Raw genomic sequence first — 25558 nt, forward strand, 5'->3', positions numbered from 1 at the left:
CAAGGAACAATTCACCTTTTATTTACCAAGCTGCATACCTGGTACCACTCTATTGGTAAAAGGTACTTATAATATACGCACTTGATACAGTCTTTTTTTCACTCTCTACGAAATGTATTTGCCAAAAAATAGCCGATCTATAAGCTCACAACGCGTTGCAACGCGACGCGTTGTGAGCTTGTAGATCTGCTATTTTTTGGCAAATGTTCCGCCCCAGGATAATGGATTTTGATTATCGTGATAATATCGCGATAATATCGCAAATCGTGATTTATTTTGTCACAATAAAGCGTGATATGACATTTTCATATCATCCCATCCCTAGCACCTGCAAACAGGGCATACGTTCACTTTAGAATGACAGTTGTTACCATTGTCAGTTTGTCCTTCTCCAGCATTTTGGCTTTGTCCATAATCTCAGGGGACTCCGGCTTCTCTGTAAACACAAAAGGAGAGAGGGTCAGTTTTTTGATGAAATATTCTTCTGCGAGGGAAAGTTGGGGATTCTGAAATGTCATGGAGGAAAGATTGGCTGCTGTCTCTGCTGCTGCTTGGTAAGACTAGTGAGAAGGTCACAACGCGAGCTCATTATGAGTTCGTTCTCTGTGAAAGGAAGAAGTGTCCCAAAAAGAATGAAAGCTTTCAGCTTGAACTAAAAAATATACCCTCGAACTCTATACAAGTCTTTGCAAATGTATTTTGCAAAGGCTATTCCACTTGCTCCTTGAAATCTACGTAGTTTATTGTTTATTCATTAAAATGTAGTACTTTTACTTTTGGTACTTTGAGTATATTCTGATAACATTTCAATCAAACACATGAGTACTTCTACATTGTGCCATTTCTACTTTTCCTCAAAGGGGAATACCACTCATTATCAACATTGAACTATTGTGCTCGAAATTATTCAACCCCCTCTGAAAATTTGGTTTATTAGTGTAGCCACTGTTCCTCTGACTTAGAACTTGTGAACTATGCTCAAAACGGTACTTTTTGGAACATTCAGTGTCTTTGCAATTGTTTTATATCCTTTTCCTTTTTTGCACAAAGCAATAATCTCTTCTCTGAACTTTTCTGACCATTCCTTAGACTTAGCCATGTTTCTAACTGCTCAAATCACAGTCAACAAGTCAACAAACTTCTAGTCAGGCCAGGTTGCACATCTGATGCAACTATTTAAGCCCTTGATTAGTAGATTGCAACTCATTACAGATGTTTTCAGGTGTAATTAAGAGTTGAACAATTGAAAGTGGCATTGAATTTGGAAAAAACAACAAATATCAATATGTTGTATTTTTGTTGCGCTATTTACATGTACTCTTTGGCTTGCAGAGTACATCTTCATGATGTCACTGATCACATGACCCCACAATCAATCCTCCAGTTCTAAGCAACACAGAAGGGGGGCCTTTTTCTTAATTCCACACAACAACTATTGATTGAGATAGTTGAAACTGAGCGGTATTCCGCTTTAAATCCCATTTAGAACAGGTACACATTATTGTGTATCATTATTTTATGCTTTAACTATTGAAAAATAGCAGATATACAAGCTCACAGCGCGGCACCGAGTGCCGCACTGCGAGCTTGTAGATCTGCTATTTTTGAAAAATCGTGAAAATTAGAATGTTGACCCGATTCTATAAGTGTCTTTTGAATCCTTCTAAGGTTTTTTTGAAAAACCTATGTTTCTATGTCAGCAATCTGGCTAGCCATCGTCAAAGAAAAGGTCCTTTTCACTTAAATGGAGCTCAGCTAGCCTGTTCTTGAGAGACTACTATGTCAGTGGTTCTCAAACATTTTCATGTGAAGGACCCCCAAAATTATATTTATTTGGCCACGGACCTGCATCTCAAAATATTTAGTTCCAGGGACCACCCAGAAGCAAAATTTGAGTTACAAACGTTCGCTTTAAAAATACATATATTCAAAGATTTGCACACATTTTCACGACTTTTTCAAAAATAGCAGATAGTATATCTGCTATTTTTCACTGGTTAAAGCATTCAATAATTCTAGGCCTAATTAAGTAAGATATTAGAGTGCTTCTTCCACCAGTGCACGTATATGTGGGACTCACTGTAAACCACCACGGTGACGGGGTACTCCCGGAGGTTGGACTCAGACACCACCATGCAGGTGTAGATCCTCTGGTCCTTCATGGTGCCCTGGCTGATCAGCAGGCTGGAGTTGTCGGCCATGTCGACCCGCGTGGCGTAGCTGTCGGTGGCCTGCACGATGGCCTCGCTCTTGGCGGCGTGCTTGAGCATCAGGTAGCCTGCGGTGCCGTCGTCTTGCTCCTAGAAGGACGAAGAGGAAAGAGCGATTGTGTTGACTGGGAAACCGACGGGATCCGGGGACACTTAAAGGGATATTCCACTTTCAACAGGGAGCAGTGGAAGGGCCTCTCTGCCCACACACACCCATTGTAACTTCAAACTCCATTTTAAACATGATAGATTCATTAAAAACACCCATTATTTTTTCTGGTGACTCATACTACCATCCTAATACGTGAGCAGGCCGTGTTTTTTCGATTTCATTTATTTTTAATAATTATTTGGGAAAATGGAAAAAATGAAATACAAGAAAATAATCATAAAAAATATATGAAAAAAGTTATCGAAAAAACACGGCCTGCTCACATATTAGGAGGGTAATATGAGTCACCAGAAAAAATAATGGGTGTTTTTAATGAATCTATCACGGTTAAAATGAAGTTTGAAGTTACAATGGGTGTGTGTGGGGAGAGGCCCTGGGCTTGGAGGGCCTGGTAACATTTACATCAAATATCTAAATATTCTGTTCAGGGTATTCATAAAAGCCTGATTAGATGATAAAATTACCAAAAGTATTTTTGAAAGTGAAATATCCCTTTAAAACCACTTTAAACCTAGGCTACACAGTCAGATCCTCAATGTTAATCTGACTCTGAGAGTGCACTCTCTCGGGGGATGTTGCTGTGTAATTAAACTGTAAATAAGTAAATACGAAATAAATTGAATAGTGCATTTTGCTCCCTATGGCTCTATCCGATCTTGATTCAAATATAAAGTTGTGTTGCCTGATTGTTGAAAGAATCTGAGGGATATCTTAATTCTGTAAAAATTCTGCCTTTCCATATTAGATGCTCAGCTCATCATTTATTTTGTGTTACTAATGTGTTATACACAAGCATAGTAAGAGTACATGACCGAATATTTTATTGATTTGTGTTTTAATAAAGGACACTGATACGGTCATGTTCAACCCAACAGATTCAAGTACACAGTTGTTCCTCATTCGGATTAACTTTTTGTTTTCAAATATGATGCTATGTATGGTCATGAACCTTCCATCAATATTTTTAAAAGATTCGTCATCATTGTGTAAATCTGTATGGTTATCACAAAAATGTCTGCATTCCTAAGAAAATATCTTTACAATAAGGTTGACAGTAAAGCAGACTAAATGCTTGTGTAAATCTGGATCTTGAACTTTCTATTAGGGCTGTCACGATATGACATTTTACATGACGATTAATTGTCACTCAAATAATTGGCGATTAACGATTTAATTGTGTTTTTGTCGTTGATGATTACATTTCTGTTTTGGCTTTTAGGCTTTGAAGTTGCACATGGCAGATATGATACATAACCTAAACACACAAATACATTACTGACATATTTGACGACTTACTACTTAAAAAATAACATTGATAGTGGAAATAGCCGATCTACAAGCTCACAACGCGTCGCGATGCGACGCGCTGTGAGCTTGTAGATCTGCTATTTCCACTATTTCTGACATTTTTCAACATTCACGATTATGACGATTATGACAAAATAATTGCGATAATGTCAAATAATCACGATTAGGCGATTATGTAATAATTGTGACAGCCCTACTTTCTATATTCCCAAGAAAATATCTTAGTAGTTGTTGCCGGGAAAGCAGACTAATGGATACTCACGTATTTCCATTTGGTGAACATCAACTTGTCTCCTGGTGGTGTTTCATCATTGCATGGCACCACAATGGTCTCTCCGTAGAGGCCGATAACGGTTTCCATGCCCTGCACTGTGAAACAAGCAGAAAAACAGACAGCATTTTAGACCCAAGTTTCTTATTGAGTACAACGTTGACATCAGCCTCTGTCTCAACAGTCAGGGTTTTACCTGCTAATGAGCAGAAGATTACAGTTGTCTGAGAGGGTAGTTTGTGACCAGATAGTCACCAATTCAAAAATACAGATAAGGACAATCTGGGCTGTGGAAGTGACTGAGGCACACTCTTCTCTTTAAGCAATAACACACAGAGGCTGTGATGTATCGTATTATATCACAGCTACGGGTGTTTTAGCACAAGACAAACCAAAGTGCCTTAACCACTTATATACTCCTATATATACTCTGTTGTACGACGACTAGCGAAAATAGCCGCTCATTTTTTTTTTCTTTCTTTTTTTTTTTTTGACTACTTTCTGCTATAACGACATGCCCGAAATGTGGATGGCTGGGGCGCTAGTACGTTGAAAGTGGGTAGCCCTGATATAATACAATATATCATAGCCCTGAGAGTACTAATTACCAGCAATTATTAACAAGATTAACCCACATGAGTACCTGAGACGAATAACAGTCTAAGTCCATATTTTAACATTTTGGATAAAGACATTTTTTTTATTTACCAGATTGTAAACCACAAACTAGAGGTTTTTAATTTCTTAAAGTCTTAATGTACTCCCCCCCTCATTTTGTTGAGTTAGATTTTTTTTTACTTAACTCATATATATTGGGAATTATAAGACATGATACTTAAGGAAAGTGGAAAAACAGTATATCTCCAGCAGTTTGTGGAACAACAGTCTAAGTCTGTACAAGCAATATTCCGCATACAAAGGGAGCAGATAACATTAAAACCGACAATTAAACAAAATGCGGGGGGATTGCATTAACAATTTAACAGATTAAAAATGACTAGTTCGTGGTTTACAGTCTGGTAAATCCAAAAATATATATATTCAACAATTATGGACTTATACTGTTATTCGCCTCAGGTACTCAATTATAACTCAATATCTTGCACAGTAATGGGTTATTATCATCACTGTAAAACAGAATTCCAATAGAGCTATCCAGTGGTTCTCAAAGTGGGGTCTGCATGTGGAGGTTTCCAGGGGGTCCCAAGCTAACTTTACGGCAGTGTACCAAGAAACTGACAGTGTACAAATGGAACCAAGGCTTTTACGGTGTAAATTGGGGTCCCAAAGAAATTCTCAAATGGGGGTTCATGGCCTAATGATGCATATTAAACTGGGTTTCCTTGCAATGAGAAGGTTTGAGAAACACTGAGCTATACAATGGCAGACAGAGGGGGGCTATGGTGGTGGGTCAAATAGTTGTAATTCAGAGGGTGACGAAGAAACCACAAAGAAAGGTAAACCACACACTGAAGCGCAGAGTCATGGTTAAAATGGTGGTTCCATTCACAAATGCAAAGTCAACACTACTTTTCCTCCCCCATTCACCATCAATGGGACACATAAAAGTAGTGAGGATGGAGGTTGCTATGGCGGCAAAGTAATCTGGAGTGCAATGTCGGGGGTGGGGGAGGACTGTGGACGAGAGAAGATGGATGGAGGGAGGTCAGAGTAGAGTGAAGGGGCGGTGAGTTCTTGGTCTTCACGCTCCAACTCTTTCTCTTTGAGCTTTCGGGCTAAACAGGCAGAACAAGCAGTGGCTCAAATTCTGCTCATTCCAAAGTGGTGAGGCCAAAAAGATTGCTGCAAGTGGCGGCCACACTGACTGAAGTGGCTTCAGGATCGTTGTTGCTCGGGGCGAGTTCTTGTTTACGCGAAGTAGTGTGACAGTTACTGGAAAAAATGACGAATGGTGTATATAATATACCAAGGTCATATGCAGGTGTACATATGCTGATGTCGTCTTTTTTTCTGCTCTTTTTGAGTTTTATTATTATTACTTTAGTATTTCCATCGCAAACATAAAGTGCATCCATACCTTTGTATTTCTATGCAAGATTTCGAATGGTTTGCACTTTGCACGGTTCCATTGCATGCTCAGAAAGGGTTTGAAACTCTCTAGTCCCTATTGTCGTAAAGCATTATTTATTTCCTTTGGGTTTCAAGGCAAGAGAGAGTGGGTTCAGCACAGTAGAAGCACACAGACAGTCATAAGCATATTTACTGCATATGAAAGTTGCAAAGCCTTATTTTGTTCTTATGAAGGTCAAACAGACCCAAAAGCTCAGTGTGTGTGAGTGCGATGGGAACTAGCAATTTCTGGTAAATAGTTTGTACTGCAGTGCCAGCCAAATACACATTTCTGGCATGGAACATCTTTCAAAATATGGCCCTGGCATTTTTTCAGCCCAAGTGCTTTGTGCCACATTAGGGATGGTACAATGGCGGCAATGGAAAAAATAGCTGCATGTGATTTTTGGGTAATGCAAGGCACAAGGCATGAGGGAACTAACTAACGCACAGGGGCTAACTAAGCGCTGCTACAGAGGCAGGAAATAAACAAACAAACTGTGTGAATTTCATTAGATTGTTTTTTTCTTTTCTCTTTTTTCCAAAAGTAGCTGCATGTCTCAAACCTCAGGGCACGCACACACACACGCACGCACGCACGCACGCACGCACGCACGCACGCACGCACACACACACACACACACACACACACACACATATGTGCCCTGTGGAATGAGACGGAAGAGAGATAGGGTGGGCTAAAGTTATCCCAAGGACATTTCAAACTAGTCAGGTGTTCGTGTCGTCACACACACGCATGCAGACGCACGAGCGCACGCACACGCACACACACACACACACACACACACACACACACACACACACACACACACACACACACACACACAGGTTTATCATATCTCCCGGCTTGTGTAAACAAGGCTGTGCTGGAGGTGTTTACTCTGTACCTACGCAGGTGTAGAGTGTCATAGCAACAGGTTATGAAGGGGACAAGGAGAGGTAGGCGGCGCCTAGGCGAGGACGGTAGGAAAGGAGATGTGCAAACAAACAGCTCAGTTTGTTCCCCCCCCCCCCCCCCCCAACAAAGAAATAGGACTCCTGCTTTTACACGCATTTACACCACCGCCATTAGCACAGTGGTATAGGAGAAGCCAGCATATCCCCGCCCGGATAAATTACCTGGGAACGGCAAGGCTAAGACTGAGACACAATAGTCAAACCTTTTCAAACATTCTCAAAGAATTTAGAAAGTTTGAGACAAATTCGCAAAATCTCATACAATGACGTATCAGGCTTAAGTAGTTAAGAATTATTACTAAAACGTAGGTCATCACGCTCCAGTAGTATTCCTTGCCTAACATACCGGACGTTGTATTGACTTTGTCCACAGAGATTGCCGTTATCGAATTAAGAGATGGCGGAAATGAAAAGAAAGATATTATTACAGCGGTATGTTTGTCAATGTGACCATGCCACGCCAGCTCTCCGATTTCAACACACACAAGTCATTCAGTATCTATGGTGTCTGGATAACAAAAGAGGGTTCTATTTCAGACCAGTGAGCTGTATATCCAAGCATTGTTCACAAAGACAGGTTATGTCAACCTCTTATCAGCTCTTGGTGACTAAAAGCTGAAAACACAGCAGAGAGAGAACAAGTTGGAAAAATATATCAGTTGTGGACAATTCATGCAACTTGACCAGCTGGTGCAGCCAAGTGGAGGAGCAGAATGTTTTCAAGCAGCATTTTACCTTACATTTCAAATACATGTCATTGGGACCGTCAGGTCGCAGTTACTATGAAAAGCTCCACTGGCTTTCCCTCCGTCCGTCAGTCCCTCCGTCTGTCCGTCACGTCACACCTTTGCCCCTACACTTATCTCTGGCGCCGTTGGCCCTATCGATTTTTATCGACTTTTGCACACACACTCCTGATTGATTTCTCACATGGCCCTCTTCTAGCGCCACCATCAGGCCGATCTTTTCAAAATACCTTTTTTGAACACTGCTCCTACAGATTCTGGCCTAAAATCACACAAAGCGGTACACAGTATCTCTAAAGTCATGACATCAGCATGGATCTGTCCCATTTCCCATATTCCCTCCTGATTGGCTACGATTGCCTTCTAGAGTTTGTGTATGCGACGTGGCGGTTCTTTTAAATGGGACAACTAAACTCGCTAATACCTGCCACCTAACTGTCAATTTGAACCCCCTCTGGTAATAATCAGAATCGAAATGATTTGTTATTGTCAAGTATGGCTGCAGTGCACCCACCAGGAATTTGTCTCGGTGAGGTTGGTGTGCTGCTATACAATCCCAGACATCTGTCAGCGAGGCTTGTTTGTAAGCCTTACTGCCTCGGGTAAAAAAACTGTTGGAGTGGCGCAAGGAAGTGGTCCTGAGCCCATATATTCCACATTATTGACTCCACTGAGAGGAACAAGGCTGGCTATACTGACAACAGTATTTCCTACGTGTTTTTTATTTTGTCACCTAAACACTCCCTACTCCTCACTTGTCCTCGCCTCACCTCTGTTCATTCATTGCTTAAAAACCCATTTAGGGCCTAGAATTATTGAATGCTTTAACCAGTGGAAAAATAGCAGATATACAAGCTCGTAGATCTGCTATTTTTGAAGAAGTCGTGAAAATGTGTGCAGATCTTTGAATGTATGTATTTTCAAAGCGAACGTTTGTAAGTAAAATTTTGCTTCTGGGGGGTCCCTGGAAATAAATATTTTGAGATGGGGGTCCGTGGCCAAATAAATATAATTTTGGGGGTCCTTCACATGAAAAGGTTTGAGAACCACTGACATAGTAGTCTCTCAAGAACAGACTAACTGAGCTCCAGTTAAGTGAAAAGGACCTTTTCTTTGACGATGGCTGGCCAGATTGCTGACATAGAAACATAGGGTTTTTCAAAAAAAGGATTCAAAAAGACACTTATAGAATCGGGTCAAAATTCTAATTGTCTCAATTTTTCAAAAATAGCAGATCTACAAGCTCGCAGCGCGGCACTCGGTGCCGCGCTGTGAGCTTGTATATCTGCTATTTTTCAATAGTTAAAGCATACAATAGATGATACACAATATAGTGTACCCGTTCTGAATGGGTTAAAATCATTATTGCAAGGTACACAGGAGGATGTGGAGTGCGAGGGGCCTTATCGACTCTCCCATGCGCAATTAACTTTGCTCAATGCATGAAATGTTTAAAGACAGACAATTGACACCTCTTGTGGTGTGTGTGCCTCCGTCCTGCAACGCAAAGGTTTTAACCAAGGTGCTCTACTCTTTTATTTATTTTTTACAGGTACAGTGCAAATCTATCACCCTAAATGTTATAGTGTTAGTCAAGCAGACACTGTTCATCCGTATTCTCTGGAAGCGTGTCTTTGGTGCGAGAGGAAACCGCAGCGCAGCCATGTGAATAAATGTTCATACTCAGGACTTAGTGTGATGCAGTGGTGGGCAGTAGCTACTGTACATGTATTTACTGAGGTACATTTTTTGATTTCTTAATTTCAGTTTTTAGTACATGAATTTCACACTGCTACAGTCCAATTAGAAATATTGTACTTTTGACTCCACTCAAGAAAATACATTGCGAATTAACTACTAGTCGGCGACCTGGCCAACTCGGGAACAATGTAAATAGGGAATGAATGCCCCGCCCTTTAATGCAAACCCCATTATACCTGTTGTCATAGGATCTGTTTTGACCATCTGTTTGCGTGTGTCCATTTATGCCCATATATGGAGATATCTGTCTGTCTACTTCCATTTTATGCACACATTCTTTTTTTGCGTCAGGCCGATTTCCTCCGGAACAGCCTGATGTCAACAATCAGCCCTGCATAAGGAGATTCCAAACGTTTTGCGCCGGTTCGGGAAAACCGCGCAAAAACGCAGAGGCAACAGCGTACTGTTAGACACCACTACAATCATGCAAGAAGCATAGTTTGGTTTCCTATGGAAACTCCAGCACGACTGGTTGTGCATCGCCCAGGCAAAGTAGGCTACTCCAGAAGCCTTGAGAATCTGTGTTAGACCCTCTGTCACACTGTTAGCATTATAAAACAATGTAGGAAAATGTTTAATTTGAATGCAAAGGACATTCTAGTATAGCCAAGAACAATATTCAAATCAAACAATATAACGTTCATGTCTTTGAGCAACACTGAATGAATGAATATACAATAGGAAGGCTAGGGAACCCATTAACCAAACAAGGGCAGATAGATGTAAAATAAATATAATTAATTCATCTCAACATAATTATAGGGTATGCACTGTACTAGCATATACCCCAAAACATGCCAGAATATATATGTACCAAGCAACCATTCAAGCAAGAACGGAGCGGTGATTATCTACTCCATGGAAAAGGCAGAACAAATGATTGAGGTTTAAACAAACTGCCTCCTTGCTCTTCAAAGAGCTAGCAAGCAAAAACAAGGAGCAGTGCAGGTGTGGATCAGACATCGCTTACTCCCTCACCACGTGTGTGTGTGTGTGTGTGTGTGTGTGTGTGCATGCATGTGTGTTATCATGGCAGCTGGGCCACCTGAAATGTCTGCAGGTGAAGGCATAATCACTGAGCCTTTCCAAACATCCTCCCTACACAGAGACTCTGCTCACCACGGCTGTTCCTGCTTTAGCTGCAAGAACAACCACGCCATTCAAGATTGATGTGATGTCCATATCTTCAATGTTTTGGGTCCCTGCATTTTTGTATCTTGTACTAACATGGATATACTGTAAAAAAGAGGCAGGGCATGCATGGGGCAGATGATGTTTGCCGGAAGAAAGAGACTGCTGATTAAGTTCTAGCACTGCACTTGAGAGCATCCTGGCAAACTGTTGATGCACTAGTTCGGGGGTCAGCAACCCGCGGCTCTAGAGCCGCATGTGGCTCTTTAGCGCCACCCTAGTGGCTCCGTGGAGCTTTTTTAAAAATGTATGAAAAAGATAAAAAGATGGGGGGGAAAAAAAATATTTTTTGTTTTAACGTTTTTTTTTTTTATCATCACTGTCGTGCAGAAACCTTGTATCTCCAAGTTTCACATTTTTATGTTTTTTTTTCTCGCAAAGTAAAGCCCTGCTTCATCATACAAGACTGACGCACAAAAGTAGTGAAAACAGCAGATCTACAAGCACACAACGCCTCGCACCGCGAGGCGTTGTGTGCTTGTAGATCGTTGTTTTCACTAGTTTAGTTCATTTTTTAAATGATAAATACAAAACGAAGTTTTGGACTTACAAGGTTTCCACCCGACAACAACGATTTATAAGGCTTTTATATTTTTTTGCGGCTCCAGACAGATTTGTTTTGGTTTTTTTTGGTCCAATATGGCTCTTTCAACATTTTGGGTTGCCGACCCCTGCACTAGTTGTTGCACCACGGCAGACAGGCGAGGCCTGCAGTAGCTACAGTATACGTGGATAGTCAAAACTGCTTAGAGAGATCGTTGGCTCCCTATTCCCAAACCTGAGAAACAACCACCCCACAAATGGGCCTCTAACATCATGAGAGACCCCTCACACCCCTCTCTGTTCATCGCTCTCTCCCCTAAGGCAGGGCTCTGGACGGATATGCACACGAACCGGCAGGGCTGAGAAACAGCTTTTCGCCCAGAGCAGTGGACACACTACTGAACCCACCCAGGGGCGTCACACCAAATTCTGGGCCCTGGGTACAAGGATTCACTGTGGGCCCCCCATGAATGTTAACTATTGAAAAATAGCAGATATACAAGCTCACAGCGCGGCACCGAGTGCCGCGCTGCGAGCTTGTAGATCTGCTATTTTTGAAACATCGTGAAAATGTGTGCAAGAAACCATTTCCATGTCAGTTGTGCTCAAACTTTTTCATGTTAAGGAAGATGATATGTATTTGGCCACGGACCCCCCATCTCAAAATATTTAGTTCCAGGGACCCCCCCAGAAGCAAAACTTTAGTTACAAATGTTTACAAAATGTTTTAGTTACATAAATTTTCACACATTTTCACGACTTTTCAAAAATAGCAGATCTACAAGCTCGCAGCGCGGCACTCTGTGCCGTGCTGTGAGCTTGTAGATCTGCTATTTTTCAATAGCTAAAGTTACTAGGGCCCCTCCACCTTGGGACCTAGTAACTCAGTCCCACTTTTCCCCCCCTTGTGACGCCCCTGAACCCACCCATAACCCACTGACTCCCCACTCCAAAACAACTACCACTTCCCCTAAGGGCAATGCATACAGCAAGTGCAATACGTGTTCATTTTCATGGTCAATTTATCTGTCTATGACACACCACGTTATGGTGAAACTGAAGACAATTCGGGAATTTTAACATTGAATCCCCGGTAACTTTTACTGGGTAAATTGGGGGAAAATAATACATTCCACATGACAAATATTTGTTTTGGATTATTCACCTTAACGTACAGTAAATCAATCACAATGTAAAACGTGAGCGGGCGCTCATTTTTGGGTTAACACAATGAACAATGAAACAGGTGAGAACCTGTTCCATCCAGCCACGCGTTATGAAGTCGGACGGTGTTGCTCTGTGACGCACAAAGCCATCGGCTGCTCAGGCACAGGCACTGGATTCACGGCTCACCTTTCCACACCGGCCTTGTTTTCAAGTGAGGTAAAACATCATGCATGGAAAACCATTCTTTATTCAGCTGAGAAAGAAACAAAACAAGTGCTGTTCCCTCCCTCTGGCCCTTCAATCCTCAGGGCATTCTGACGGACCACTCTCTCTCTCTCTGGTAGTGGGTGTCAGACAGTCTGTCAGCATGCTTGTATGCTTTCCCCCCCCCCAAAAAAAAACCCCGGTTGGCAATAAAACATCTATCAATCTAAGCATGGGATGAACACACGGCTTACGCAGCCTATGCCGTGTTCATTAATCGGTTCATTTGGTGCCTATATATATTTATGCAAAAGAAAATCCCCCTGCATCTGTTCACCTCGCCGTTTCAAGGGGAAATGTGTCTGGTGGTTGCTGCCCGTATATTTCAGATCTTAGAGCTTATGCATGCGAAACCTTGATTAACATGCATTAGCATAACACCACACCCGCGTCCAAGCATAATGTGAACGCTTGAAACCGTGTGTGTGTGAGCGTGAGTGTGTGCGTGCGTGCGTGCGTGCGTGCGTGCGTGTGTGTGTGTGTGTGTGTGCGTGCGTGCGTGCGTGCGTGCGTGCGTGCGTGCGTGTGTGTGTGTGTGTGGACAGTTCCCTGCTTGCAGAGCAGACAAATATTTGAAGTTGGTGTTGTTTGAGATAGCTAACTGACGCAAAATTACAGCAGGCTAAAAACCCCTAAACAATTCTCGCATTAGTCGTTACATTTGGATGTTTATACAGCCTAAAGGAGTTGGGCAGTCAGCACAAATGCTTCTACTTATAGATTTCCAATAACACAGCGGCACATCAGATATGATTAGGATCACAATTAAGTGAGCAAGCTGCGCGAACCCACTCTTCAAGTTATGTACATGAAAGTTCACACTTTGCCTTTTTTCCACAAGTACGGTCAAATTAAATGTGACAATATTTCGGTATCATGGGCCCTGCAAATAATGCAGATATACCGTAGCTACAGTATATAGTATAGTAAAGTGGAACATTTCGTGTTCTAAACATCCAGTTTTTAGGTGTCCACAAACATAATCATATGTTTGTTTGCACATTGACACATCATAAGATTTCTAACGTTAACCCATTTAGAACGGGTACACATTTTGTGTTTCATTATTTTATGCTTTAACTATTGAAAAATAGCAGATATACAAGCTCACAGCGCGGCACCGAGTGCCGCGCTGCGAGCTTGTAGATCTGCTATTTTTGAAAAATCGTGAAAATTGAAATTTTGACCCGATTCTATAAGTGTCTTTTGAATCCTTCTAAGGTTTTTTGAAAACCCTGTTTCTATGTCAGCAATCTGGCCAGCCATCGTCAAAGAAAAGGTCCTTCTCACTTAAATGGAGCTCAGTTCGTCTGTTCTTGAGAGACTACCATGTCAGTGGTTCTCAAACCTTTTCATGTGAAGGACCCCCAAAATGATATTTATCTGGCCACGGACCCCCATCTCAAAATATTTAGTTCCAGGGACCCCCTCCCCCCCAGAAGCAAAATTTGAGTTACAAACGTTCACTTTGAAAATACATACAGTATATTCTAAGATTTGCACACATTTTCACGACTTTTTCAAAAATAGCAGATCTACAAGCAGCTTGTATATCTGTGATTTTTCACTGGTTAAAGCATTCAATAATGCTAGGCCTAAATGGGTTAAAAAACTCACAGAAATAAAATTATGGTAATGTTGATGATATTTTTTGATCAAATGCTGCTCCCTTACGTACCACCCACACACACACACACACACACACACACACACACACACACACACACACACACACACACACACACACACACACACACACACACACACACACACACACACACACACCCACACACACACACACACACACACACACACGTCGGTGTTGTGGGGTTGTGTAAGAGACGGGGAGATAGAGAGAGATGCATCTCTGTGAGTCATCAAAAGAGTCCCCTGCCATGGCAGTGATCAAAGGCAGACTGCACAAGCCGGCTAAAAAGGGATGCTTTATTTAGGGGAGGATCCGTGATCCTGCTGGCTGTTTACTTTGTGTATGTCATCAGTGCATAGAGATCAAGGGGAGATGTTTAAACGTTATAGTTGGCCCACGCGACGTCTCATACGTACCTGGCAGGTAGTACACATCACCTGGCTCCTTCCCCCATGACAGTACAATGAGAGAGCCATTATTATCAACCTGCTTTGTGAAATATAGGTAGGCTCAGTGGCAGGGGCGTCAATTGGGTATGGCAGGGGTATGCAGCTGCCATACCCTGGGTCCAGGGGGGAAAATAAAAGTTACCTTTAAATATAAAATCCATGAATGTCTCTTTGTCTATCTGTGCTGGTTACTTATTATGTTGTTAAATTACAGTAAAATAACTACAAATGCAAAATTTTACATAATGGTTACTTTAACAAGGTATTATAATTATATTCTCCACACTTGTATTCTCCCCACTGCGAGGCGTTGTGAGCATGTAGATCTGCTATTTTCACAATAGAACCATGTTATCCAAAATGTAATGCCTATTTTCCATGAGGACTCCCATCTTTGCCATACCCTAGCTTTTGCTGAACTGACGCCACTGCTCAGTGGTTCTCAAACTTTTCAGGCCGTCGACCCCTCAAAATAAAAAATCTTTGAACTGGGCACAGCCACACCCTGACAAGCACTTGTAATGTAGGTGTTGAGGCATTATTAAATTTTAGTTTGACTCGGTTCCACAGATAAGTATTGTGAAAATAGCTCCCCCCCAGGGTTGAGAACAACTCAGGTAGGTAACAAGTGGAACAAGTGGAACAAGTGGAACCAGTTTCAGTCAGGCAACACAGGTCAACCTCACAACAGTCAGGGAAGAAGGTGACACTCGGGTCAACCTTGTCAGGGAAGTAAGGTTGACAATGAACATGGGAATAGCCCAATCGACTGCACTTGTCAACAACACCACTCACAAACCCCTTAACGGGCTAAAATCAATATCTTGGGCCACAGCTGGACATAATCCTGCTTTAGTGCTTACAGGTCATTTCATATATATTTCATGGTAGCCACGGAGTTTCATTGTATTCCTATCTTTGTGAGTGTAGCATACTGTCTTTGAAACAGATGTGTACACATCTCAACAGTGAGTTAAATCCCCCAAATTAATAAATAAATAAGTTGTAAAGTCATTGATGTCCCTCGTAGAATGACTGGAGAATAAAACTAGTAAGATGTATAAACTGCTGATTCATTATTACCACTCTCCTCTCAATGCAATGCACTTCAAAGAATGGTTGGTGGTCATATATATGGAAATACGGTATATGCACATCATATCTAACTTAATAATAATAATTATGAATTTGCTATCTTATATCAAGAATGATTAAACCCATTACATTAAGTTATAATGATCTATACGTGGTTACAGCTACAAAAACATACAAGTTCAATAACCCACACCCACACTGACACCACAGATAGTGGTCCTTAAAACTCATTAAGCTAAAAACTGGCCCATAGTAGTGTGTACTGGGCTGATGACTCATGAGTGCCAGCCATATTTATCAATTAATTGGAAAAGCACAATGAATATTAATAACAAGACATACAGTAGTTACATGAACTCCACAGCATGCTCATATAGAGCATAATATAGAAAATGTCATTAAGTCCAACTACATCCAATTAGAAGTCATTTATTTTTGGACAGAAGAAGTTACAATGAATTCCAGTTCCAAAGCAACTAACTATGAGTCCCCTTGAGCTGTGTGTGTGTGCGTGCGTGCGTGCGTGCGTGCGTGCGTGCGTGCGTGCGTGCGTGTGAAATGTGTATGGGGACAGACAGCACCCAGGAGGATAACCCACTTCCTGTTTTTGAATAATATTATTGAATGCACTAACTATACGATACTATCTACTCTGAGATGTTTCTTCGCATTGTGCTTGAAACGCTAGTATGCCTTTTCCTGCCTGATTTGTTTATCTAACCTGGACCAAAAAAAGGAAATCAATAAGAAAGCATCTCAACAGCAAGAGACAAGAGTGGGAGACAGCGAGAGGCCCATTAGCCTTGACCACTTTAAACCCTATATACTTTTACACAGCGGTCATCAATGTGTCTGTGGATGGACAAATGTGTCCGTGGCAAAGACTTGGTCTTGTCTGTGGCAAATGTTTGATTTTCTGTTTTACACGCCATTATAATGTTCTTATTTTGATCATGAGAACCAATTACTAGACTCAGGTTTCCAGGTTTTTTTCAGAATACGTATGATGCTGATTTTACTATTATGACACCAGGGCACATTAGGAGTCCACTGACAACATTTTTATTTCCAAGGACCACCATAACTCTGAGAGTGTACTACTGGAACCAAATGGACCCTTTACGGGTCCATTTGGTTCCATATTGTACACTCTTGGAGTTACAGACCTGTTTTGGTCATCCAGGGCTATTTCTTTGTGTGTTTCTGATAATATTATTGACCGCTCATTTTGTATGTCTGTGGCAAAAATGGCATTTTTGACAAAGATGTCCACCACAAGCCAACATGGCGATGACCCTTGCTTCAAATAGCAATCTACAGATCACAACGTGTCAGATTGTCCACACGCGTGAGCTTGTAGATTTGCTATTTTCGATCGTCGCAGCTCGCACATGTTCATCCAATTTCTGCCTCATTTCTGCTGAATGTTCACTTATGCCCAGAACAGGGATGCTAGGGCTCATCTGTGGTTAATTTCTAATAATAAGCCAAGCCAAATCTATTAAGCCTAGACACAACAGCACAATGATATATTCCAGTCAGAATAGAAACGCAGAACTAATTAAATGCCCAGTCAAGAAACAGTGAAGAAAACATTGTTAGCAGGACAGACAACAGCTTCGACCACAAAAGCCTATTTGATTTAAGAGACGTTGTAAATCTCCTGTATAGTACATGGGGTAAAGCGCTGCATTAAAACTTCCAAGGTTGAGCGTTTGAGTCCCACTTTATCCACTCATGTCTAAAAAGGGAGGGAAAAAAAAGAAAGCATGTGCACTCACTGTACTATATCGTACTAAAAGTATGTTCTGTTCTGTTATGTCCTGCATGTAATTTTAGTTGAAAGGAGTAAAGGGCTTTTAGAGATATAAGCAGACTAACAATGGAATGTGGACGCTTCCATGGTAAGCCTATGTTTTCTTCCACAGTGTGGTTCAATCTACAAAATAAAGGCAGACAGAAGAGAACAAAAACAGTGGCTGTAGAAAAAAAAAAAGGCGAGGGGGAGAAGGAAAGCTCAGAGACTTCTCAAACGAGGCAGGAACATTGGAGCTTCAAGGAGAAGGATAAAAGGCCCAAATCTATCTGAATCTCTAACACTGGGGAAGCAGAGAAGAACAGAAATAATAACCTTGTATGCTGGACTGCCACAGGGGGGGCCGAGGAGGGCTCACTACAGCTGCATTGGTCTTAAGTCTAGATGAAATTTAAACAAATACTTTTTAACCCTTTTAGATCACATCCACGGTCATGTGGTTCACCGACAGCATTTATCAATATTGTTATAATAAAATAATAATGATTGCGACCGTAGGTCTCAGATTAGTATGTAAACGGTCACAGCTTGTCCGTGTGTGTGTGTGTGTGTGTGTGTGTGTGTGTGTGTGTGTGTGTGTGTGTGTGTGTGTGTGTGTGTGTGTGTGTGTGTGTGTGTGATGTCAGGGGAACCACTCTTAACATAATGGGTTTGCCGCTCTGACATCACACGCTCTGGCTTCACTGTGATGTCACACAAACAGAATCACTTTTATGCCCATATATGGAGTAACCTGATGTTATCAATATTAAGCCCATATGTAACAGGACTTCATATGGTAATGCCCATATATGGAGGCCACATTGGCCACATACCACACAAATAGAATCCATGGCCAAGACAGATGGCCAAGACAGCCCATATCTGTGTGGCTGGTTATATAGACAGGGATCTCCATCATGTATGGGCATACATGGGTATGATGTCAGATGTCATAGACATCATAGGACTTTCACATAACGAATAATTGAGAAAGCATGTTTGGGCTCTCACAGCTTATCTCCATATACAGTACTAGGATCTCCATATATGGGTACCAGGGGTCTCCATACAGTCATGGCACCCTTGCATTTGTAAAACAGAAAAAAACAAAAAAATCTTCCAGAAGCTTGGCAAATGAAAACATATTTTGCATCAACATACAGCATCTGGTTTGCAGAGGAACACAACATAAAAGTAGAAGAAATACAGAATCCTAGCTCATTCTACACAGAAACGTACAATTAGCATGGACCAAACAGAAAAGGAGAGAATTGTCCGGAGGTCCGATTGCAGCCAAACATGGACAATCTGTAGGCTCCAAGTCCATCTCCAGTGACCTTGATGTTCCTCCACTGTGCGCAATCTAGACCATTGTGTGTTGTGTGTTTTTTAAACAAATGCAAGGGTGCCAATACTTTTAGCCACAACTGTATATGGGTAACTGGTCCGATATACATCACTGGCCAGATCGCCCATGCAGCCCTGAGGCGTCTTACTAGTAATAATAAGTCTATAAGTCAATTCCTTTGTAATCTTATATAAAAAAAACGAGTACTGTGCTTATGTAGGCTTGAACCAACCATCCACCCATCAATCAATCTTCAACTGTAATTCTCTATGTTTGTTCTGACGTCCATGTACTTTTCAACGTTCAAACCCTCAATCCCCGCATCACTCAGCGGGAATAATAGTGGCTTGGTGTGACCTTTAGACACGCATAATGGGCCTCACCTGGTGGACATGATGCCCAGAGGTCCTCGCCAAAAGTAAAAATGCTGTAATTTCATTTTAGAAGATGTAATTGAAATCAAGCCAATGTGCCAGTGCCAGGAAGTGTAATTGAGCAGATGGCAATTATCTCCAGCACAATCCATGGATCAGACCAGGGCTGGGCGTTGTCTCGTCATCTCACACAACAGTTTCACGTGGCGAGATGTTATCACTCCTTTAATCTGAACATTTCCAGCAAACAGAACAATTGTATAGAGATACCCTTTCTCCCCGCCACCTACCACAGTAAATCCTCCATTTCGAATTCTACATCCAGACGCGATGAGCTTTTGATGTTTCACATGCATTACCGAGCGTTCCTAAAGACATGGCGAGGCATATCGATGCGAGGTAAAAAAGCACAGCTTCTTGCGGGGAGAATGAAAACGGTGAGATGAATAATTCTCATCAAGGTGATATAGCCAGCCTTGGGAACAAAACGATCTATCGCAACAACTTCACAATATTTGCAGGTTGAGTGTAATTTCAACCGGCAAAAGGATTCAGAATCTCAACTGCTGATCTCTAGTCTTTCTTTTCATCTTTGCTTCTTTCTTATTAAAGCGCTGGGTGTTTGATTTCTTTCCTCATGAGAGGTGCTGGGTTCAAACTCAAGGGATTCTCGCCAACTCGCCAATGTATAGGATGTCAGCACTTAAAGAGTAAAGACTCGTACCATCTGCATGGTCCCGATCACCCCGGTGTAAAGCTACACCTTTGGTGGCCCTTAGCCAAGCTGTTAGGGTCAATGGGCACCGATGGATTGGATTACTGGCACTTAACAGATAATTTGTCTCTAGCAAAAAAAAAAAAAAAGCCAATAGCAATGCCATATGTACATCAATGATAATGCCACTATCTGTCAGAGACACCATCTGTATCAATCCCCTCCTGAGGGGAACCCGTTTAGACTATGGACTTAACAACAGTAATAAATCTTACACTTCTGATTAGGTATATCATATTACCAGACTGTGCAATACTGTATAACGGCTTATGTATGATGTTACTCTGGTATTGGAGCTATAAACTGAAAATCAAGACGGAAATGCGTATAGGGAAAGAAAGACTTGCTTTCAAATGTATCTGCTAAACTGCTTTCAAATGTATCCAATTTGTAAAGTATTTTGCAATTTTGTCAAAGACGTGAGTCGTGACCTACTACTGTACATGCATCAATCAGTGTGCATGTGCATTTATGGTGCTAATAGTTTTGTTATCTATCTTGTGGCGTCACTTTCACTCAAATGCCGGAAATCAAATTTTGTATCGAATATATCGTCGTGAGAACTGCTTAAATTAAATATTCCAGCATGGCCTGGGAGAGGCCTACTACTGATTAGCTGGCGATGCGGTGACCATAATTTTTATCTCTGAAGGATATTACAGCAGGAGGCAGGAAAATTCACTTAATGGACATAAGCCCCATATTGTTTTTTGGTTATTATCCCTCAAACAACCCGTAGTGAACAGAGCGGTTGCCACTGTGTCTCAGCATTTCAACACACTGTAAAATTGCCTTGACTATGTGTAACATATTGACGTAGCCCAATGTCACGCATAATGTGATTTAGAAAATGCGAGCTCTTCCAGTGGGCAAAACGTCCAGCTCATGGTCACTGGGTCAGCATTTGATCACATTAACCCATTCAGAACGGGTATCATTATTTTATGCTTTAACTATTGAAAAATAGCAGATATACAAGCTCACAGCGCGGCACTGAGTGCCGCGCTGCGAGCTTGTAGATCTGCTATTTCTGAAAAATTGTGAAAATTTGAATTTTGGCCCGATTCCATAAGTGTCTTTTGAATACTTCTAAGATTTTTTTAAAAACCCATGTTTGTCAGCAACCTGGCTGGCCATCGTCAAAGAAAAGGTCCTTTACACTTAACTGGAGCTCAGTTATGAGCTTTACACTTAACATGTAGTCTGCTCTTGAGAGACTATGTCAGTGGTGCTCAAACCTTTTCATTTGAAGGACCCCCAAAATGATATTTATTTGGCCACGAACCCTCATCTCAAAATATCTAGTTCCAGGGCCCACCCAGAAGCAAAATTTGAGTTAAAAACGTTCGTTTTTAAAATACATTATATTCAAAGATTTGCACACATTTTCATGACTTTTTCAAAAATAGCAGATCTACAAGCTCGCAGCGCGGCACTCGGTGCCGCGCTGTGAGCTTGTATATCTGCTATTTTTCACTGGTTAAAGCATTCAATAATTCGAGGTCCAGGAGCAGCAGCACATACCGGTATGAACACTGTTTTAGGGTGGACTTTCCCTCCTTATCCGCTTTTGGGGTCTGGAAAATCCCTGCCTAGAAGAAGCCAGTTCACAAACTTCCCATCACCACACACTGCCTGTAAGCCCGCTCTCATGGCCCTCCTGCACACAGGACCTCTAAATCCGGCCGGATTAATCATAGCATTTATTGTTGCTATGAGGTTTTTTGAGCACAATTCAAACAGCATCAGATGTCTCTGGGTGATTTTAAATCCATGAAATCCTCCACAGCTGAAGGTATTTTTTGGAGGGTGAACTTTTCAGTTTTCACAAGCAGGTTGAGGAAAAAAAGTAAAGAAAAGATAACTCAGGTGGTGGGTGTGTGGGTGTGTGGATGGGTGGGAGTCATTTTTTTCCACCATTTTGTGCAGTTCTGCAGAGATAAACAATGTGGGAAGAAATGGTCTCACAACATATTGGAAACTAAGTGATATTTCTTTCCACCAATTTTAACCACTGAAAACCTTTACTGATACTGTATATACCCTCTTTTTTCCATCAATACCAAATCTTGTCACCGGAAATAGACGATCTACAAGCTCACGCAACGGGTCACGCTTTATGAACTTATTGACCGGCTATTTAGGCTGAATGTTCACCTGCAGTATACAACAGGGGTCTTCAACAGGGGGTCCGGGACCCCTAGGGGGTCCTCAGAGTTACTACAGGGGGTCCTCCAAAATTTCCAATCCTTTTTATATTAACAACTTGAACCCAAGTGTCCATATTCTGATAACTCTAGCCAAAAATAGCCGATCTACAAGCTCACAACGCCTCGCAGCGCGAGGCGCTGTGAGCTTGTAGATCGGCTATTTTCGGCAGAGAGCTTTGGTGTGGAGGGGGAAAAGAGCAGACTAAGTACAGAGTAAAAGGTCAAGTTTATTAAGTATTGACGGTTCAAGTGGTTAAATATCTGAAAACACAAATTGACATGAATCCAAAATACACTGATGATTGTGCTGTCAAACATGAAACTATATGGAATCTATGAAGAGGTTGTGGGGGTCCCTGCTTCATCTCTCTCTCAACTAAGAGGTCCCTGGCCTGAAAACGTTGAAGACCCCTGGTATACAACATGCCCAGAATAGGGACGCTAGGGTCCATGTCGTTAAAAAGAAGCAGCCACACTCACACACAGTCACAAACTGGCAGTAGAAAACAACTTCAAAAGGCAAAAAGATGGAGATTGCAACCTTTGGTCAAATGCTTCCAATAAATTCCAGCTTTAAAACGAGCAGGGGAGTGGCTGCAGTTGAATTGCATTACCTTCCCTCAGGCTAGGTTCAGTCAGGCTTGTTTTCAAACCAGCCAAAGCCCACCCTTTCCCCCCCACGTCTTTGCCCTTACTTGTTTTGCGTATTCCGCAGATAAAAGGTTCCCCTGAATTCCAGGGCAGACTAAATAGAAGTGCTGAACAAAGCCTGAAATCTGGAACACAAGCGATGATCAAGCCCGTTCCACAACACTTCCAGTCAGACACCAACCCTGCCCATAGGGCTCATGTTTTTGATCTACAGTTTACGAGGTTCGATAAAGATGAGCGAGGCATGCTGCTGTCTCTTAGCTGCCGGCTGTGTCTGAATAGGTACCGGTACGACTTGGGAGGTGGAATGGCGGCGTCACGCGGGGGTCATGGCGGTGGCCCCGGCGTGTCCACGCAGATCTTTTCCAACTCCGTTTCACCACCTTTAAATTACTACCTATATGACCACCATCAGCGCTCCTTGGAAAGTGACAGGGTTTATTTAGGATTTGCTGTTTAGCGCATTCCTATCTGCCCTGTGACACACACACATGCACAAACACAAACACACGCACGCACGCACGCACGCACGCACGCACGCACGCACGCACGCACGCACGCACGCACGCACGCACGCACGCACGCACGCACGCACGCACGCACGCACACACACACACACACACACACACACACACACACACACACATAAACACACAAACAGGGCCCCTTCCACAAATGCACATAAAGTATTTCAAACAATGTCATTATACTCCATAAAGTGCTCTAGAATGACAGAAGCAGGGTTTACAGCACTGCCCTCAGGCCCTATCGTAAACTAACAAACTGCAGCCCCCACCCACACCCACCCCGCCCCACAATACCAAAAAATGCATCCGCCCAAGCATCCAAGCAAGCCTTATCGAGGAGTTTTAAATCTAATTGCCCAGTGCGCTGACAAACTTCATTTTCTGCCGTGTGAATCCGAGGGAGTTATTATTTCAGGGTTTGCGTGCTATAAATAGGCATTTCATAGCTCAGATTAGGGCTGACTCAGGAATGTTGGAGACAGAGGCCAGCGATAATCACCATATTACAGATTACTTTATTTAGACGGAAGAGACAGGAAGATTGAGAGTCGTGGAGAAAAGGGAAACGACACACCACAGGCCTTCCGGACAGAACCGGACCCGGGGTTGGTGAAATTATGCAGTCCACGCACTATCCGGTCAGCTACCGGCGTGTGTGAGTAAGCAGTAAGTTCACTCATCATGAAATATGGACCTTTCGCACCAAGCCTTATGCTGGGGAAAAAGCTAACTCCATTTTAGCTGAGCTCTATACTGCACTGCTACTGTACACTATATCGTCCTTTCATCTTCTATTTGTAATGTCAACATCAGTTGAACACCCCTGCATGGGAGAATCCACTAATCCACCTGGGAACCTTCACGTTGCACCCTGCAGAAGGGGTGTCAAACTACAGAGAGGGGGAGGGGGGCAAGAGAGTAAATTAGTTAGTATATTTATTACGTATATTTTGTCCAGATACGATTAAGATTGGGATCCGAATCGGCAGAAACAGGATCCAAATTGAGGAACCAAAAATGGGGCTACGAACCATTTCCGGATTTTATTTTTTAATTGTTTTTAATCACACTGTCAGAGGTGGTGAGTGGACTTTACGTCTGCTATAGAATCACAATACAGATGGTTCTCAAACATTTACGTTTCAAGGATCCTCATAACTCTGAGAGTGTACAAATGGAACCAAATGGACCCATAAGGGTCCATTTGGTTCCATTTGTACACTCTCAAGAGTTACAGTCCTGTAAGGCTTACTTGCTGCCTTTAATGCCGGCTGGCATGTACAGTAGGTGTCGTGGAATTATGGATCAATCATTAATCGATGAGGCAATTAGGAGACCAGATATTCTAGGTGGTGATGGTTATGCTTTATGTACATGATATCATGGGGAGAAGTACATTAGCACTCATGTCAGTGGTACGGTAGTTCTGCCAGCAGGCACACGTCAGAGATCACAGATATACTGTCGCTGCCTCAATGACGAGCTGAACCATAACAAGATAGGCCTTACCAAAACAACAGCTATCAGGCCTAGTGGAGACATCTAGACTCTTACAAGCTATCAAATATCATACTGTATTGTATAAGTATTATCATTGATGGTAATTATAAAGGTTATACATACAGTATGCAGTCATATACCGGTAGTTTCTTCCACATTATCAAACATTTAAAGTTGTACTATGTAACTTTTTTTATAAAACAAATCTTAAAATTCTCCTAACTATTAAATCACAAAAGTTTTAGAAGATCCGCGCCGTGAATTTCAGCCTGTAAAGCCTTCTCTATATGTAAACTGAGATCCTTGCCGTGGACCGGATCTCGCGCCAAAATTGCGTCATCACACTACCGGCCAATCACAGCGAGGGTTATACAACTGCCGGCCAATCACAGCGCATCTTGAAGTGGGGTCGCTATGGCAGCCATATTTGTTGTCGCCCGTTTGTACCATCCCTTCTCTAGGTAATTTCGCCTACCAGGCAGGGTGAAGGAGTCCGTATCTC

General features: G+C 42.1%; 1 protein-coding gene across 2 annotated transcripts in view; it reads right to left on the reverse strand.

The window, feature by feature from the left end:
• alcama (activated leukocyte cell adhesion molecule a) overlaps positions 1-25558 on the reverse strand; it is a 109234-nt gene that overhangs the window by 42068 nt on the left and 41608 nt on the right. For both annotated transcript variants that reach the window (XM_080748413.1, XM_080748412.1), the window contains exons 2-4: positions 3953-4059; positions 2081-2300; positions 372-436 (exon numbers count right to left, since the gene is read on the reverse strand). In XM_080748413.1, coding sequence (XP_080604539.1) covers positions 372-436; positions 2081-2300; positions 3953-4059 — 392 coding nt within the window. The remainder of the gene's footprint in view (positions 1-371; positions 437-2080; positions 2301-3952; positions 4060-25558) is intronic.

Source organism: Nannobrachium achirus (assembly GCF_963921795.1).
Source record: "Nannobrachium achirus genome assembly, chromosome: 19".
NCBI lineage: Eukaryota > Metazoa > Chordata > Actinopteri > Myctophiformes > Myctophidae > Nannobrachium > Nannobrachium achirus.